This window comes from Nannizzia gypsea, genomic scaffold (genome assembly GCF_000150975.2).
Source record: "Nannizzia gypsea CBS 118893 supercont1.1 genomic scaffold, whole genome shotgun sequence".
In the NCBI taxonomy this organism is placed as follows: domain Eukaryota; kingdom Fungi; phylum Ascomycota; class Eurotiomycetes; order Onygenales; family Arthrodermataceae; genus Nannizzia; species Nannizzia gypsea.
This window is the reverse complement of record NW_003345201.1, coordinates 1,574,443-1,588,884: the sequence shown is the minus strand read 5'-3', so window position 1 is coordinate 1,588,884 and position 14,442 is coordinate 1,574,443. Positions and strand designations below refer to the sequence as shown.

Genomic DNA, 14,442 nt, shown 5'->3' with positions numbered 1-14,442 from the left:
AGCAATCCCAGGCTTAACCTACTCAGCTGGCTATATTTACCTCTCAGTCAAACGTCCAAAGCTCTTGGGTGTGGGATGTCTTCTTGTCAGGAGAGAGAAAGGCGCCCGTCGCCACAGCGCCATGCCATGCGCTTCCCCCAGCCCCTCCCCTACTTCTTTTTTCTTTTACAAATAATTATCCACTTGCTTGGCCTGCGTCCTATAAAACACCTTGTTGTATCATGCCACGTCCCAGTGTACCAGGTCTACGGAGCACTCGCTCGCCTTGAAAAGAGTGTAAAGAAAAGCTCCCTTCCTCCTTTATCCCTTACCCCCTCGCCTAGCACCAGTGTAACTCGGCAACTGACTTCGTCCTGGTTCGTGCAACAATGCTGGTGGAGGAGGGGGAGCGAGAGGGATAAAAGAGCGACTCCCTGTGGCGGCAATGGCTACGGAGAAAGCTGGATGGCCAACAGAGAAATAGACCTGCTGCTGCTCAGTGTAATACGAAACCCGCGCTGGGCAGTGGAGCTGGCAAAAACGAGATGCTTCTGCTTCAGCTTTTGTGTATATATAAGTAAACTCAGTGCAAACTTCGTTCTGGATAGCTAACTAACCCACTAGTTATCTTTATCTTTATATCTAATATAAGCCCTCTGTTAGACTCGACAGATAGATAACTGTTAATCCTTCCCCCACTACCTGGCGGTACAAGCCAGAGTAAAGTAAAGTATGGCCCACGATCCACTCGTCTTGTCTTCTCTTGCTTCCCCTTTGCATCTCACGTGGCAGGTGTGCCATCCAATCTTCCTTCGTTCTTTTCTTCTGCAAAGTGCTTTTTCTTTGCTCTATTTTGCTTTTGCCGGCTTCTTGTTTATTTGCAAAGTATAGCAAAATTAAACAAAATTAAAGAACCGCAAGAAATCCACCGGAGCCAGAAAGGCTCCTCAGGGCTGATGTTTTTTTTCTCACTTGCATACTTATACTCCTAGGCTACCCAGTTTTATTCTTAGCTCTCTCTCCCTCTTCTCTTTTATCTCGACCGTTTGCTCTCTTCGTCTACGTCCCCTGGCGACGTCACCAAAAACGTCCAGCTTAGGCGCCAAAGATAGATAGACGGGTATCAAGAACATAGCCATATAGGTAAGCTGACCTTATAGCTATATAGCGCTGCTGCAGTCTTTCCTTTTCGCCCGGCTCGATCTAGTTCGGCTTTTCTATGCTGTTACTGCCGGCGCATCGACAGCGATATTTGCTGTCAACGGCCTGTAACAACTAGATCTTTGTCTCAGATGTTGCTCTAACCGTCGATGTCCCTTTTTTCTCGTTGCTCTTTGTTGTCGTCGTTTTCGTGCTGGCTGCTCTTTATATCTGGCGTTGCTCCTCGCTGCGGCCTCCCCCCTCCCTCCCTTCTACCCTATCTCCTCTCTCTTTTCCGCGGGTATTTATCTTTTACTGCAGTCTTAATTCCACTAGCAGTAATAAACGGAGAGTAATCCGCAGATTTTCTTATCCTTCTCTGTGGTGGTGTGTTATCATCTAGATATCTGTCTCTTTCCTTGTTCCTGTCTCTGTTTTCGAATATCTGAGAAACCAGTCATTTCGCTTGAATGAGAACCATCGCTAACCACAACAGCAGCAGCAACAGCAACAACAACAACAGCAGTAGCCGATAAACCTACAAGGGGAAAAAAAGAGAGAGAAAGCAAGACGAGTATCAGTTCACACTCGATTCACATTCGCGAGATCCCCTTGGTTGAAAAGTTCGAACGGTTCTCCCTCCACGCGCTTGCGCCTGACACACTGCACAAGCGCCGATGGAGACATATCACGGCCATGTTCGCACTCCTGCGGACGCAATTATCCTGTTCGAGGCATGTCGAATCGGCCTGCTGCCCAGAGTTCAGAGGCGACTATCAGAAAAGGAGAGACAGTCGATAAAGTCAGGCTCAGTGTTCGTCTGGGATGAGCGGGAAGCTGGCATGCGGAGGTGGACAGACGGCAAGTCGTGGAGCGCCAGCAGGGTATCAGGCAGCTTCTTGACATACAGAGAGATGGAAGGCAAGCGCGGAGGTAGCCATGCTGCCCAGGCGTCGTCGAGAGCCGGGAAGACGCCGGACAGCAATCGGGGCAGTGATGAGGACGGCGGCGAAGCGGGTGAAGAAGGGCCTGACGGTTACCGGTACAAGCCAGACGGCCTGATGAAGCAGTCCTTCAGCATAACGACCTCGACCGGACAGCACCTCCACTTGATCAGCTACTATGCTCGGTCACATCCAACCGTCCCTGGCCTTAATCAGCCCTCGACTGACCCGTCACTGCGACACATACAGCCACAAAAGGGCCTATATCCAGAGTCCAGCGTTAATGACCAGCAGAACCTCCCGGTTGTCACCAGAGGGCCCATGGCCGGCACTGCCTTCCCAGTACCGCCTCCTGTCCAGCATTATGGCCGTCCACCGGCAGCTCACCCCCACGGATACGCTCCAAACTCATATAACTGGCCAGTATCACACCCGCCCCCGATGAATGGGCAGCCACATCCAGCGCAACCTGGGTATCCTCCCGGCGGCTATCTTCCGCCACTCTCAGGCGCCAACGGCCATCCACAGTATCAGTACGCCCATCCCCAGCACCACCACCTCCCGCCTTCTCAGCCGGCCTACCCACCGCAGTATGACCGTCCTCATCCGGCTGATGTTCCACCTCCACCGGTTGCTCATGGCAGTAACAGCCATAACGCCAGTCCTCGTGGATATCCTTACTACGCTACCGCAAGATCACCGGGACATCCACAGGCTGGCCATATGGGACCCGGAGAACCTGTATATCAGCCTGGCGGTAAGCCAGATCCGCGACTTAGCGTATCATCTTCTGGCTCACGCTCACCGAGAGAAGCCATGGGCTCGCTGCAGCACACTCCCATGAAATCTCCTGGTCTATCACATATCAATCGGTCTCCCCAGCAATCAAGCCCCCAACAAAACGGCCACGGACATGTCCCAGTCCACAGCCATGGCCACCCTCTCGATATACCGCCCGCTTCATCTGCTACTGCCGTACCCAGCATTAATGCTCTGATGAACGGTCCGCCACTGAACGAGAGTGCCCGTATGCCAGGCTATCACCAGGGAGTCCCAGCTCCTGGAATTGCAGGAGATGGGCCAAAGGATATTCCTAGCGAGAAAATCGGATTTGGCGAAGACATGAGAGCCCTTCGGCAACTTGATAGGGTATTTACTGCCTAGATCCAACACACTTCCCTCTTTCTCCCTATTCAACTACTAGCTTTCTCCCGGACAATCTACGATACCACCACGTTTCTTTCTTCTCCTCTTCTACATCCGCTGCCGAGTCCGAGTCTATTCTGATGTGGTAACCTGTCCGTCTCAGTGTCTTTTTCCATTCTATCTGTTCCTTGTTTCCTTTGTTACTTTTTCAGTCAGGCATATCTGTTTGCGGTTTTAAGGGATGAGTCTAGCATTTCAAGTCTACTGGCGGGTCATTAAATGGGTATTTTCTTTACATCTTCTATTTTTTCCTTGCCCTGATCGTGTTCTCTTTCATTTTTTTCCTTGTTCTCTGCCTTCTCTCATGGGTTTACCACGGCCACAAAAAAGTTATCGGAATAAATTCGGACGGGCAAATGGAGTTGACCACTGTTTCTGTCACCGTTTTTCTTCTCTTCCTCTTCTTTTCTTCCCCTTTCTATTTCCCTTATTGTTATGTGCTTCCGTTTTATACCACAGTTTAGCTGATATCCCGTCTTGCTTCCCAATGAGTAACCCCCTTTTATTCTTAACGAGCTATAATATACAACTGTTTCTTGTTTGCTAGCTATTTGCCCCAACCGCCTACCAACCTTCTGCAGCGTATCTCTCGGCAAGCAGATGCCCAGATCAAGTCAACCTTGTGTGCTAGCGGAACGGCTGGCTGGCATGCCCCCCGTCTCTTCCAAGGGCAGAGTACGGAGTAAAACCAACAAATAAGAAATGAAAAAAACACCTAAAATAAAAACAAGCGTCAAGTAACACTTGCCAGGCCATCTTGGCCCTGTAAGCAAGTGGATGGCAGGCATGCATTACTCCCTTTTCTCCCCCTTTTCCTTCTTCTTCCGCTTCCTTTTTCTTTTTGTCCCACCCGCTCCCTGGCCGGACGCCGTGTAACTCCTCGGCCCAGCGACTATCAGATGAGCCAGGCGGGTTTAGTGGGCGTTCACACTGTATACTAGAAAGGATTGACCCTGCGATAATAGCTGCCTTATCAAAAAGAAAGAAAGAAAGAAAAACGAAAAGAAAAGACCGTCCCAGCGATCGACCGCACATCCAGCAGCGTTCCTCAAGGGTCATCAGCGCCCTCTGCCTATCAAAATACAGAGAGCAAGAAAAGGGCGCCTGGCAAGCTCTTGCCCAAGGGTGGCGGGAGACAGGGGAACGAAGGGCGGAACAGCAAGGAACATGGACTAGTTACTACTTATATGGTCGACCATCGAAGGCCCATGTACGGGCATGCAGGATGCAGCTTGGATAATGTTACCTGCCTGTACGTACATACATTAGTTAGCGCCGGCAGGGATTCGTTCACATTCTCTAGGGTTGGGTGCGTAACTCGCTACGGGTATTATACATACTCCTTCTCTTATTCTTCGGTTTCTAGGCTGCGCAGGGCTCGTCAAAGTAAGTTACTCACTAGTTGGATTTGTGATGGTTGTTGTTTTGCTTTTGGTGAGTTCGAATGCTAGATAACTAACTTAGGTACCTAGGTAGTTAGTTAATGTGTACTCAAAAGCATGGGAGAATGGCTGTAAGTGTATATATTTTTCACTGTTGAAGTCTGATACTCAAGTCTATAAACGAAACTTTTGCATAGAAGATGTCGTTGCATCAATCTACCATGAGTGAAGATGCGTACCATCGACTGGCTGTATGTTATGGTTTCCAAGGATTCAGATATCCAGCTGCGTGATCACCACCGGGAGAGCCATGGCCTTAGTTAATGATACCGTTACCTTGAGTAGCTAGTTATGGTGATATGGCTGACGACAGGCTCGAGCATATTGGAGGGCCATGCACATGTTAAGACGTTATGACGACTGTGGCGAGTATTCCGATGTTGGGGACTTGACAACAACTAGTTGATAACAAACTACAATATTGACCTCTCTAAGTCGATGTTCGTTTATTTCTTCTTTTCTGAAATCGTGAGCATAATTCGGATTTCGGTTGAGTAAATATCGGGTCGGCATCTTTAACGGCTTGCAATCTTGCCGATCTTTGTTACTATTAATGAATCGGCATTGAGAGACCGTCGTACCAGGTTCGGTCAATCACACGAACGTAAAACATAGAGAGTATGCTTATAAGAAATCGCCTCGCTACAAGTCTATTTTGCAAGTTGAGTAATTTTCATTCCGGTAAGTTCAACTATCTCAATACGCTGCCCTTAATAGATGTGAAAGATATCTCTTTTCAAGTAGACCATCGAGTCATTCTATATCGCTAGTAAAACATAAATACCCAAAAACTTATATACTCATATCACGCGATTGACATATAGGTCCAAGCTAGCTTTATGCTAGTAGTGTTATATATATATATATGAGACATGCGAAGCTGAGAAACCGGGAACAACCGGATCTATACATCCAACATGCTTCTGACACGCTGTTGATTTCTGGCCTGAGAAACAAGCGTTTCGCCGGACGACTGAGAAAATTGGCTTGCCGCACTACTTGGAAGTTGGCCTGCTCTGGGTCCAGGTTCGATGGATGCTTCGGTAGATCTACCACCAGTAGGCTGGGGGTCTGGAGGGTGGCGATGCTCATCCGTGAATGGGTCCGCGTTGCTTTGTGCCTGGGAATCAACGGAATCCCTATAGCGGCTGGTATCAATAACGCCCATCTCCACCCTTTGTTCTATATTTCGTTGCGTTGGTCTACCGCCACCAACCTCTGTAGTGAGAGCACGAAGCCTTGACTCGTAGCTATTTCCAACCTCGCCTTTGAAGTCTGGTCGCAATCGCCTCCACCAGGCAGGCTTCCTTCTACCAGCTTCGATGCCGAGCTCAGTATCAGTGGCACGCCCACGCTGAATTCTCTGCCTTATCAACTGCCTATCCTCATTTGGTTCAAGGTAGGCAAAAATATTGAAAATCGTGACTATCACAAGATGGGGCCCGTATCCTAAGCCGTATAAATATCCTGGGTTGCCATCATACTTCAGCGGGGATATCTCCCAGATAAAAGAGGATGCAATATTGAATGCAACAGCGATACCTGCAAGCGTAAGAACGATAATGAACTTGACTGGGATAGACATGACTATGGATATAAGCGAAGGCCGTCCTTGAACCTGCCACTTATATCTGAATAGACTATGCCCCAGACTGTAACATATTATGCAGATGCAAAAGGCCGCAAGGATATTTCCAGCCTTGAATCGGCTATCAGTTGCTGCTTGCCTAGCTACAGCTTCTTGCTGCTCAAAAGTCCGTTGTTTTTCTATCGCTGACCACGACCTTGGGATATATAAGAAGAAAGATAAAAAAGCAAATAAATAAAATATCAGCGGCAGGAAGAGCTCTTGTCGCTCTCTAGTTGTTTCTGCAGGGAATGCGGAACTATCTCGATCGGCTACCTGGCGTTCCTGCCATGATCCCCTATAAACGAGCTTAGTATAAAAAGTAAACGTCAACGGGGTGAAGGGGGGAGGGGTGGGTAAGGCTGTACTGACCAGTGCCTAACAGCTTCCCAGATCACGGCAAGCATAACGGGTATCATGAGGTAGTAGAAGAAGCTCTGTAAGACGATTGCAGTTTGAGGCAAATAGTCTCGATCCACGTCAATGCTCATGAAGCAGCTAATCATTCCGCAGGCTGTAAGGAATATCATCCAATACCACTGTGCTCGCCTCCCAACAATCGTCCACCGTTTTTCAAGCGGTAGGAGACGTTCGCCATGTTTTCGAAGATTTATAACAGTAAGAAACAATGTGGCCGCAAAGAGAGCTGCAAATGCAATTCCGATGCTCCCTCGAGCTCTCAGTCCCTTGATCGGAACATAGCACGATGTACCGTTTATAAATGTTCCGTTCGGCAGCAGGAGAGGTTTGTAGATATCGAACGTCAACCAACAATTAGAAATGTTCGACAGCGTGCCGTTCGAATAGAGAGTATAGTTAAAATGGTTCAATGTCGTGGTATTGAAGTGAACGCCGTTGATTAGCGTATCCGTTTCGTTATCGCCAGGGGGGAACTGGAGAAGCTCCCGCATGGATAGAATTGTCATTGCGAACGGATGTTGGGGAACCCCTTGAAAGCGATAGAATCAATCGCCCCAGTAAGCGTAATGGCAGCACAGCCAGACGCTTATGATCCCATTGGTAAGAGGGACAGGTTATTCATGAACAGGCCCTATCCGAGGAAGATGGAAGTGAAATTCAGCCCGAACGGACGATTATATTTACCTGAACGGCAACTCCGGAAAGAAAAATCGACGTCATGGCATTGCTTATGTAATAATCACGTGTAGTCCACCCTTTAGACATAACCTTAATTTTATTTGAACAGTTAAAATAACATTAATTTTGATGTTTATTTTCGTTTGTTTCAACTGCGTTTGTTCAAGGTCGAGTTCAGTTGACAAGCTGGGGGGTAAGATCTCTGTTACATGGGCGGGTTAGTGGCCTTAAAATATAACATGACAATCGTGACACATATCATTCTTGTTTGGTTATCTCCGCTGGCCGTATCCGTAACACTCGGGAACTATGGCAGCTGCATATTGCGGTTGGGTGGAAGTTAGAAGCGCGAACGTTGGCGTTTGATACCAGCAGCGCAAGTATCGTCATGCCATCTGAGCAGGATGTCATCAATGTACCACATGACAGCTCTTCCAGCCACCTGTGCTTCAATCTCAATCCCTGATAGTCCATTGAAGCCATCCCCGAAGAGGACATCGGTCAAGGTACAGTGCTTAGATTCGTGGCAGGGAGGAATTGCAAATTTAGTTATTCCAGCACGAACCTCGGTGCCGGATTCTGCAGAGTACTTTAGCCCCTGTATAGTGAGCTCACAGGTATGCGTGCTGTTCCCATTGTCGCAGCCGACTTCAGCACTAAAGGCATCAAACCAAAAGAGTCTCTGAGAAGCACGGGACCCTCCACCAAATATCCCCTTGGATTGAGTTTTCCCTCCATTCCGTTTTGTTGGGACATGTATGCCAATGTGAGGATACGATACTGGGGCAAACGGCCCGGCTGAAGGGGGCCCATATGACCAACCACTAGAGAAAAAAAAGTGGTGGTATGGGCTGAAAATAGGCGGGAACGCAGCTGTTTGGTTTTTGCCAGGCGAGTATACCGGAAGGTCATCAAACTATACTTACTGTTAGACAAAATATACAGTATTAAAATTGAGCATCTTACGCTAATTTTGAAGAAACCAGTCTCTCCGCACGAGGTAGGAGTTGCACCAGCTGCCGTGGTGCGTGATAGGGCTGTTTCACCTGTCACTATGATACTTTAGCTACGCGACTTCAGGGTATTTGCGTAGCTAACATCTGAAACATGAAGCTTACCTGTGACCTTGGAGGTGAGCGTACCAGAAGTTTGAATGGGGGCTGTAGATTTGGTAGAAACAAGTGACGACAGCTGTTCCCCATTCCGCTCGTTCTTCCACGATACTACTTTCCCGTTTATTGTCGCGGTCACTGTATCTCTAATCCAACGTTCATGCACCTGTGACTGTTTCGACAGGGTAGAGGATTTAGTTGTAACGTGTTGCATTTCGTATCCGGCCATGCCAGCTTTGACAGCTTCACCTGTCAATGTAGTGACAAATGTGGAGGCATTCCATCCGCCAGAACCTAGTCCAATCGAATGAAACGCTGTTGCAGATTTAGTTACCTGAGCTTTGATTGAGCTTGGGATGCTTATGATAGACCCAACCGTAGGACTTGGCTCACTGGCTGTGGGAGTGGTCAAAGTTGGCTGTTTGGTAGTTGAAGAAGCTGGTGTGAAGCTTTCCATAGTACGAGAGAGAATCTCAGTGATAGTGACAGTGACAGTGTTTGCAACAGAACAACTAGGCTCGCTAGCCATGGGGGTCTTGAAAATGGGGGTGATTGTCTCGCTCCCAGTAACAACTTTATCTGCTATGACATAACAATTTTCGACCAAAGAGATGGTGCTGGTGGAGGGCGCAGCACTAGTGGTTAAGAATGTGGTTTCATCAAGAATGCTGGCCGTGAATGGAAGAGTGCTAGTAACAGCCTGAGTAGAACCAGTAAAATTCTGGAAGGGAGCGAATGCAGCTTTCGTCATACGCAGGGTAGGATCATGGACCCGCGGGGTTAACAGGGCCTCACGTCCAAGTCCATGATCATTGGTTGGCCATCTAATGATAAATATCAGCGTTGGACTCAAATATGACGCGAGATAGTGAGGGACGAAAGTATCTTGATATATAAGGGGATATATGGTATGGGACAAAACTCTTTCGCTTCTGTCAAGAACAATCTGATGCCAAACGAAACAGCAATATGTGACCTAGCTTACCCTCGAGGTAAAATAGCTGAAAACGCTCCTCCCGCGAACCATGCAATAGCCAGACAAGCTGACAAGGTGACACGCATCGTGAAGGTGATGACAACTGTGCGTGTAGCGTCTGTAAGGTTGGTGGAACAAGCTAGTTCAAGTCAAATGAGCGAGGATGAGAGGGCAGAGATTGAATGACAGGCTTGCTTTCTCGAGATACGCGGGCAAAAACGTTGGCAAGGAAAGGAAAGGGATAGAGAGAGAGAGACGTTGACGCGCTTGAAGCTGGTGAAGTGAAAGTGAGGTTGTCGTTGTTTTTGCTCTTTTGGGATTTGCCAAAGTAGGCGGTACTTCCCCGTGACCTGGGCAACGCCAGCCCCTAAGACCTGTGAATGACAGGCAAAGGCGATATCTTCATGGCCATCACCTTACACGGGTATATGATAATGAATTTCTTCATGACCAGTAAGAAAAGTACCAGCAAGTCATCATAGCTTTGTGAAAACGGTATGCTACGTAGAAGATTGTATTACTCAGACGTTACTGCTACAGCACACATGGAAGGCCGCTAGGTATATAAGGACCAGATCCATTTCACAGACCTAGGGTTATGACTAGGGTATAGCTTTGAGCCATCATACTATTTCTTAAAATAGTACGGAAAAGGTGAACAGCGGCCATGGTAGGTCTGAGCCTCATAGATACTTCTTGAAACTCATGGGCAGAAAGACTTGAGTCGTAATAAACAGGCTGCTACTCCTTGGTATAAGCTTCCTGATGACCCCATGGATAGAAATAGTCTTAGTTAAATAGACGCAGCAGCTTTTCAGAGCTGGTGATATAAGACTCGTTAGGCGGAAGCGGGGGTATCTTGTAAAGTCAAGTTTTAACTGTAACAAAAGCAGAATTCACAAGTAAAGATCATATATGCTTCACAGTAATGTAGCATCAGCTCTTAGTTGAGTAAATAAGACTCACTTTTTTAAGAGAAGAGCTGTAAAAGAGCAGAAAGGGATGGCATAGCCGAGTAGATTGTGCATGGGAGGCGAGAAAAATATCGGCTGTCTGTAGTGTTTTCGAGTTCCATCCAGCGAAACAAGATAGACACGTTCACAGGTGATGGTCAGGGAGTCATTTTTTTGAGAGCCCGGAATTGTTTTCCACGGATCCGTTCAAAATTCATAGAAAAACAATTGCCCTGGTCTTCTGGTCTTGGGGTTCGGCTATTACCCTATTGGTGAATTTTATTGGTACCTGATCAGCGTTCAGTAGCCACCTGATAGACATCCTCCTATCTGTTCCTTAGAAAGCATATAACGATATAAGGGTATTGTTTGAAAGCCGTTGGGCTTCGTGGTTGGGCATCGTGAGGAGGAATACTCCTCGCTTTTGATCGCCACCTTGTAGAAAAAGCAGATATAAAAAGCAGATATGAAGAAGCAGCCTCAACGGAAATGCGCCTAATATAAAATATCGGCGTGATTGCAATTTGTCTGGCTAGGCGCTTTGATTGGAGGCGCCCGTATCTTGGAGTGGCATTTCGGATCGGCCTACCCCCTGGGGGAGCAGAACTGCTCCGTTATCTTGGGACTTGGACAAGGGGCTGCAAAAGTAAAGTAGTTCTGTAAGGTGATCTTTCCACAATGTGCTCCACTCTGCCTGCCTGTCCGTGAGTTACTTTTGCTGTTTCCAGGTCTCTCGATAGGTGGCGGGGACGACAAGATCAACAGCGCAGGAGATGCGGGACATGATGTATGTGCATACGATACGACGGAGCCGTCATCCATCAACAACGAGAAAGAAAAACTATTTCCTGTCGCACACCGCGGATGTTTGTTCAATTGGAAACGACCTCGGCTCAAAGTATCTTCGGAACAACTATACACCCGTTCCGAAGTACCTTTCGCATTAATATTACCCCGACCCCCGAAGTCACGAGGATGGATATCTGCTTAACAGTACGGAGCAGTGAATGTGTCAACATGCAACATATGGCTTTACCTGCTGGCCACTGGTGTGGACTCACGCTTTTGCTACAACCTTCAATACCACTGATACGACCGGCTTAAAAGCTTGTCTAAGGATAGGCTGTGACTATCTAGAGACGCTAGATAGCCAGCCGCTGGGTGCTTATTTAGACCTTTATCTGCGGAAGAAACGGAAGAACTTTTTAGAATGCTATTTCTATACAGCCTACGTGGCCCCGTTACTCTAGACGTCATAGACAATATCAAGAGCAATTTTCATTCCAGGACATTAAATCATATCATCAGGCAGCACTGAACCCAGATGGTGTGATAATTAACTCGATGACTCGCAAAGAATGAAACATCGCCAGCGATTTCACTCCGCTAGAAACCCAAGAGGATGTTATCGTTAAGTGTCTGCTCTATCTCACTTCTACAGATGAGTTCATCTGTATGTTTCGGCACGTATATACCAAGGTACTTCTGTGGCTAGTAGGCCGGTCTAATACATGGGTATGGGGCCATCTCATCTACAGAGCTCTGCTTTATCGGAAGAATTTTTTATATCGTACCAAATGTTGGAATTATCGAGTATAGAAAGGGTAGGTAAAAACTACCGCCACCTTCAACGGCAAGGGGACATTGTGAATCTCTCCTCCGCTTTGGTGTGAGCGGTGGCCGAAAGGAGCAGTATGGACGCGTGGCCAGGGGTTAAAACGACTATGGGATGCTTTAATTGAAACTTTCAGGTTTCCCCCAACCCGGGGACTGCGTTAAAACGCAACTGATTAAGACTTTCGGTTGGCTTTATGAATGATTTTACCTTTATTACTATGTTTACCTCCTTTCCCATATCCAATATACCACCTCTCCCGTTTCCCGTGTGTCACAAGCATCCCCCTTGTACTCCGTACCCTATGGAGAATCCTCTTACTACTAATAGCATAAATCGCATTTCTGTGTTCTCCTATACTACCTCGCCCCTTTCCCCGTATACTATAAAAAGGCTATGATACCAGCTTCAAAGCGAGTTTCGACAATGTACTGTCTCTATCTCAAGGTGGCCACTGGCCAAATAATGAGGAATATACAGTATTCCATCACGAGATATCCTACGGCAAATGCCAGCCACTTTATGGCAAAGACCCCGATAGTCCATCTCTATTTTCAGCTTCGATTCAAATGAGGCGTGAGAAGCTTTTCACGGAGGGGCAAGCAGGTTTTACCCCCAGATTCTACTGGTTAACTATTTACCTGGGCAGTTAAGCACACCCCAAGCCACCAAACAAAGATGCCCATATCCTTGAGCTAGAATTCGTCATTAACGGCTGTTCGGAAAGCTGAAAACATTGAGGCCGGCAAAAGTTCTCGTTGACTGGGCCGAAGATGGCTGGTGTGGCGCAGTAGAAGATAGGTAGTGAGGGAATTCCATACCTTTTGTTTGATACTGCTCCCTTGCGATTCGTGTGTTCGCTGCGCCTATTGTTTTGTTTTCTCTGGTTTAAAAAGCAAGTTGTGTTTGGAAGCTGAGCAAGGACCAGGGGGGAGGGGCGTTGGCTCAACAGCGATATCAGAAATTTGTCGCATGAAGGAGGGAGGCGAGGGAAAAAAGTCCTCTAATTAGAATCTTGATATTTCTTTTCCAGCCTGATAATGCCATGTCATCCTCCATTCTGTTCCAGATATTGACATTGTCCTGCAGCAAGGGATGGGCTAGTGTTGTTCAGGCCTACTTCACGGAGAAAGGCCCGTCCATCAGCATTGCTGACCACACCGTTGCATCCCATGGGCTCGGGAACAAAGGCCGGGGTGGTCTTGCCGGCTGAAGGTGTCATGCGACATCTTTCCTCCTCTGTCAAGACCAAGCAACTCCACAGCTGCGGTCCAGAGGGTTCGAGACGTTAAGGAACTTTGTTTGGGGAGCCTTTGTAAGGATGATACGAGGGAAAATGACGCATCCTGTATGTTCGTCGCAGGACAGAGTACGAGGTATGCATTCTGCGTAACTTTTCGTTTCACGGTGCAGGGTCGCTTGTGATAGGACTGGATAAAAAGGGACAACTCTTGCGTTTTCGTAATTTCAGGGACTCCACAGCGGGTATTATAACTACTATGTATATTTCGAAACACCTGCATCATGGATTTTGGTGCATAGGCCTAAAAGGCTCTTGAGGAAGTGCTTTTTCTTCAAGCCGAATCTTTGTCGGTGTCAAGCTCCAAGCTGACATACATATTTTTATGTGCCGGCTGTGGCTGCAAGGTTCAAGGCCCATATAATAAGCGACCGAACTATAAATGTTTCTGGGGCCGTCAAAGGTTTGTTGCCAGGGCCTGGTTCGGGGAGTGCGGCCCGTCAGTAGCAAAGCGGAGCAGGTCCCAAACAGTTCTCTTATGTATTGGAGATGGATTTTTCTGTTGTCTTCCAGGACGGAAATCGCCCGTAGCATTTTTCTTGGAAAAGCAGCAATCCTCTCTCGGTGGAAGGGAATGGATGGAAGGCTGTGTTTATCATATATCTTACCACGAACATTAGAAACGATGGCCGCCTGTGTGATGATACTACAGCATCGGAGGTGAGTCAATCTCCAAACTTGTTGCACTAACTAGAGGCCAGCCACTCGCGTACGAGATGCATCCTCGGAGCTTGCATCAGATTCAAAGTGTTCCTCTTTGGCGTCAATGGCAAATGCGAAATGAGAACCGAAACTCCTTCTGTAAATGGCCAGTTCGAAAGGGAGAGCGATTAATTGCATTGGCTATTTTTTTGATGGGAATAAGTAAATTTCGATCGCCGATCGCCGGTCGCCCTCTGGCTCCAACCCTTCCCTCGTAGGTGGAGCCATTACCATATCATTCTTAACTGGACCACAGATACGGCCATGGATTTAGCCTTGAGGCCCAAACACTGGGTTTATTCCATTTTTGGGCAAGCCGGAGTACCTTGTCTGCCATGCTTGCTGTTG

General features: G+C 47.5%; 5 protein-coding genes across 5 annotated transcripts; 2 read left to right on the top strand and 3 right to left on the bottom strand.

Annotated features, from left to right (window-relative positions):
- Nucleotides 1-1,796: 1,796 nt before the first annotated feature.
- MGYG_00587 (cAMP-independent regulatory protein pac2) lies at nt 1,797-3,227 on the top strand (the record flags this gene model as incomplete). The annotated part of the gene is made up of 1 exon (XM_003176450.1): nt 1,797-3,227. The coding sequence occupies one exon, from the start codon at nt 1,797-1,799 to the stop codon at nt 3,225-3,227; it is 1,431 nt and encodes a 476-aa protein (XP_003176498.1).
- A 1,260-nt stretch (nt 3,228-4,487) lies between these two features.
- On the top strand, nt 4,488-5,117 carry MGYG_00586 (hypothetical protein; the record flags this gene model as incomplete). Its single annotated transcript, XM_003176449.1, has 5 exons — nt 4,488-4,521; nt 4,636-4,655; nt 4,750-4,782; nt 4,849-4,902; nt 5,025-5,117. 5 exons carry the CDS (start codon nt 4,488-4,490, stop codon nt 5,115-5,117), a joined length of 234 nt encoding a protein of 77 aa, XP_003176497.1.
- Nucleotides 5,118-5,615: 498 nt separating this feature from the next.
- On the bottom strand, nt 5,616-7,264 carry MGYG_00585 (hypothetical protein; the record flags this gene model as incomplete). Its single annotated transcript, XM_003176448.1, has 2 exons — nt 5,616-6,636; nt 6,711-7,264. 2 exons carry the CDS (start codon nt 7,262-7,264, stop codon nt 5,616-5,618), a joined length of 1,575 nt encoding a protein of 524 aa, XP_003176496.1.
- Nucleotides 7,265-7,776: 512 nt separating this feature from the next.
- On the bottom strand, nt 7,777-9,610 carry MGYG_00584 (hypothetical protein; the record flags this gene model as incomplete). Its single annotated transcript, XM_003176447.1, has 4 exons — nt 7,777-8,352; nt 8,403-8,452; nt 8,555-9,372; nt 9,534-9,610. 4 exons carry the CDS (start codon nt 9,608-9,610, stop codon nt 7,777-7,779), a joined length of 1,521 nt encoding a protein of 506 aa, XP_003176495.1.
- Nucleotides 9,611-10,777: 1,167 nt separating this feature from the next.
- MGYG_00583 (hypothetical protein) lies at nt 10,778-11,261 on the bottom strand (the record flags this gene model as incomplete). The annotated part of the gene is made up of 3 exons (XM_003176446.1): nt 10,778-10,912; nt 11,067-11,115; nt 11,191-11,261. 3 exons carry the CDS (start codon nt 11,259-11,261, stop codon nt 10,778-10,780), a joined length of 255 nt encoding a protein of 84 aa, XP_003176494.1.
- Between the last annotated feature and the right edge of the window lie 3,181 nt (nt 11,262-14,442).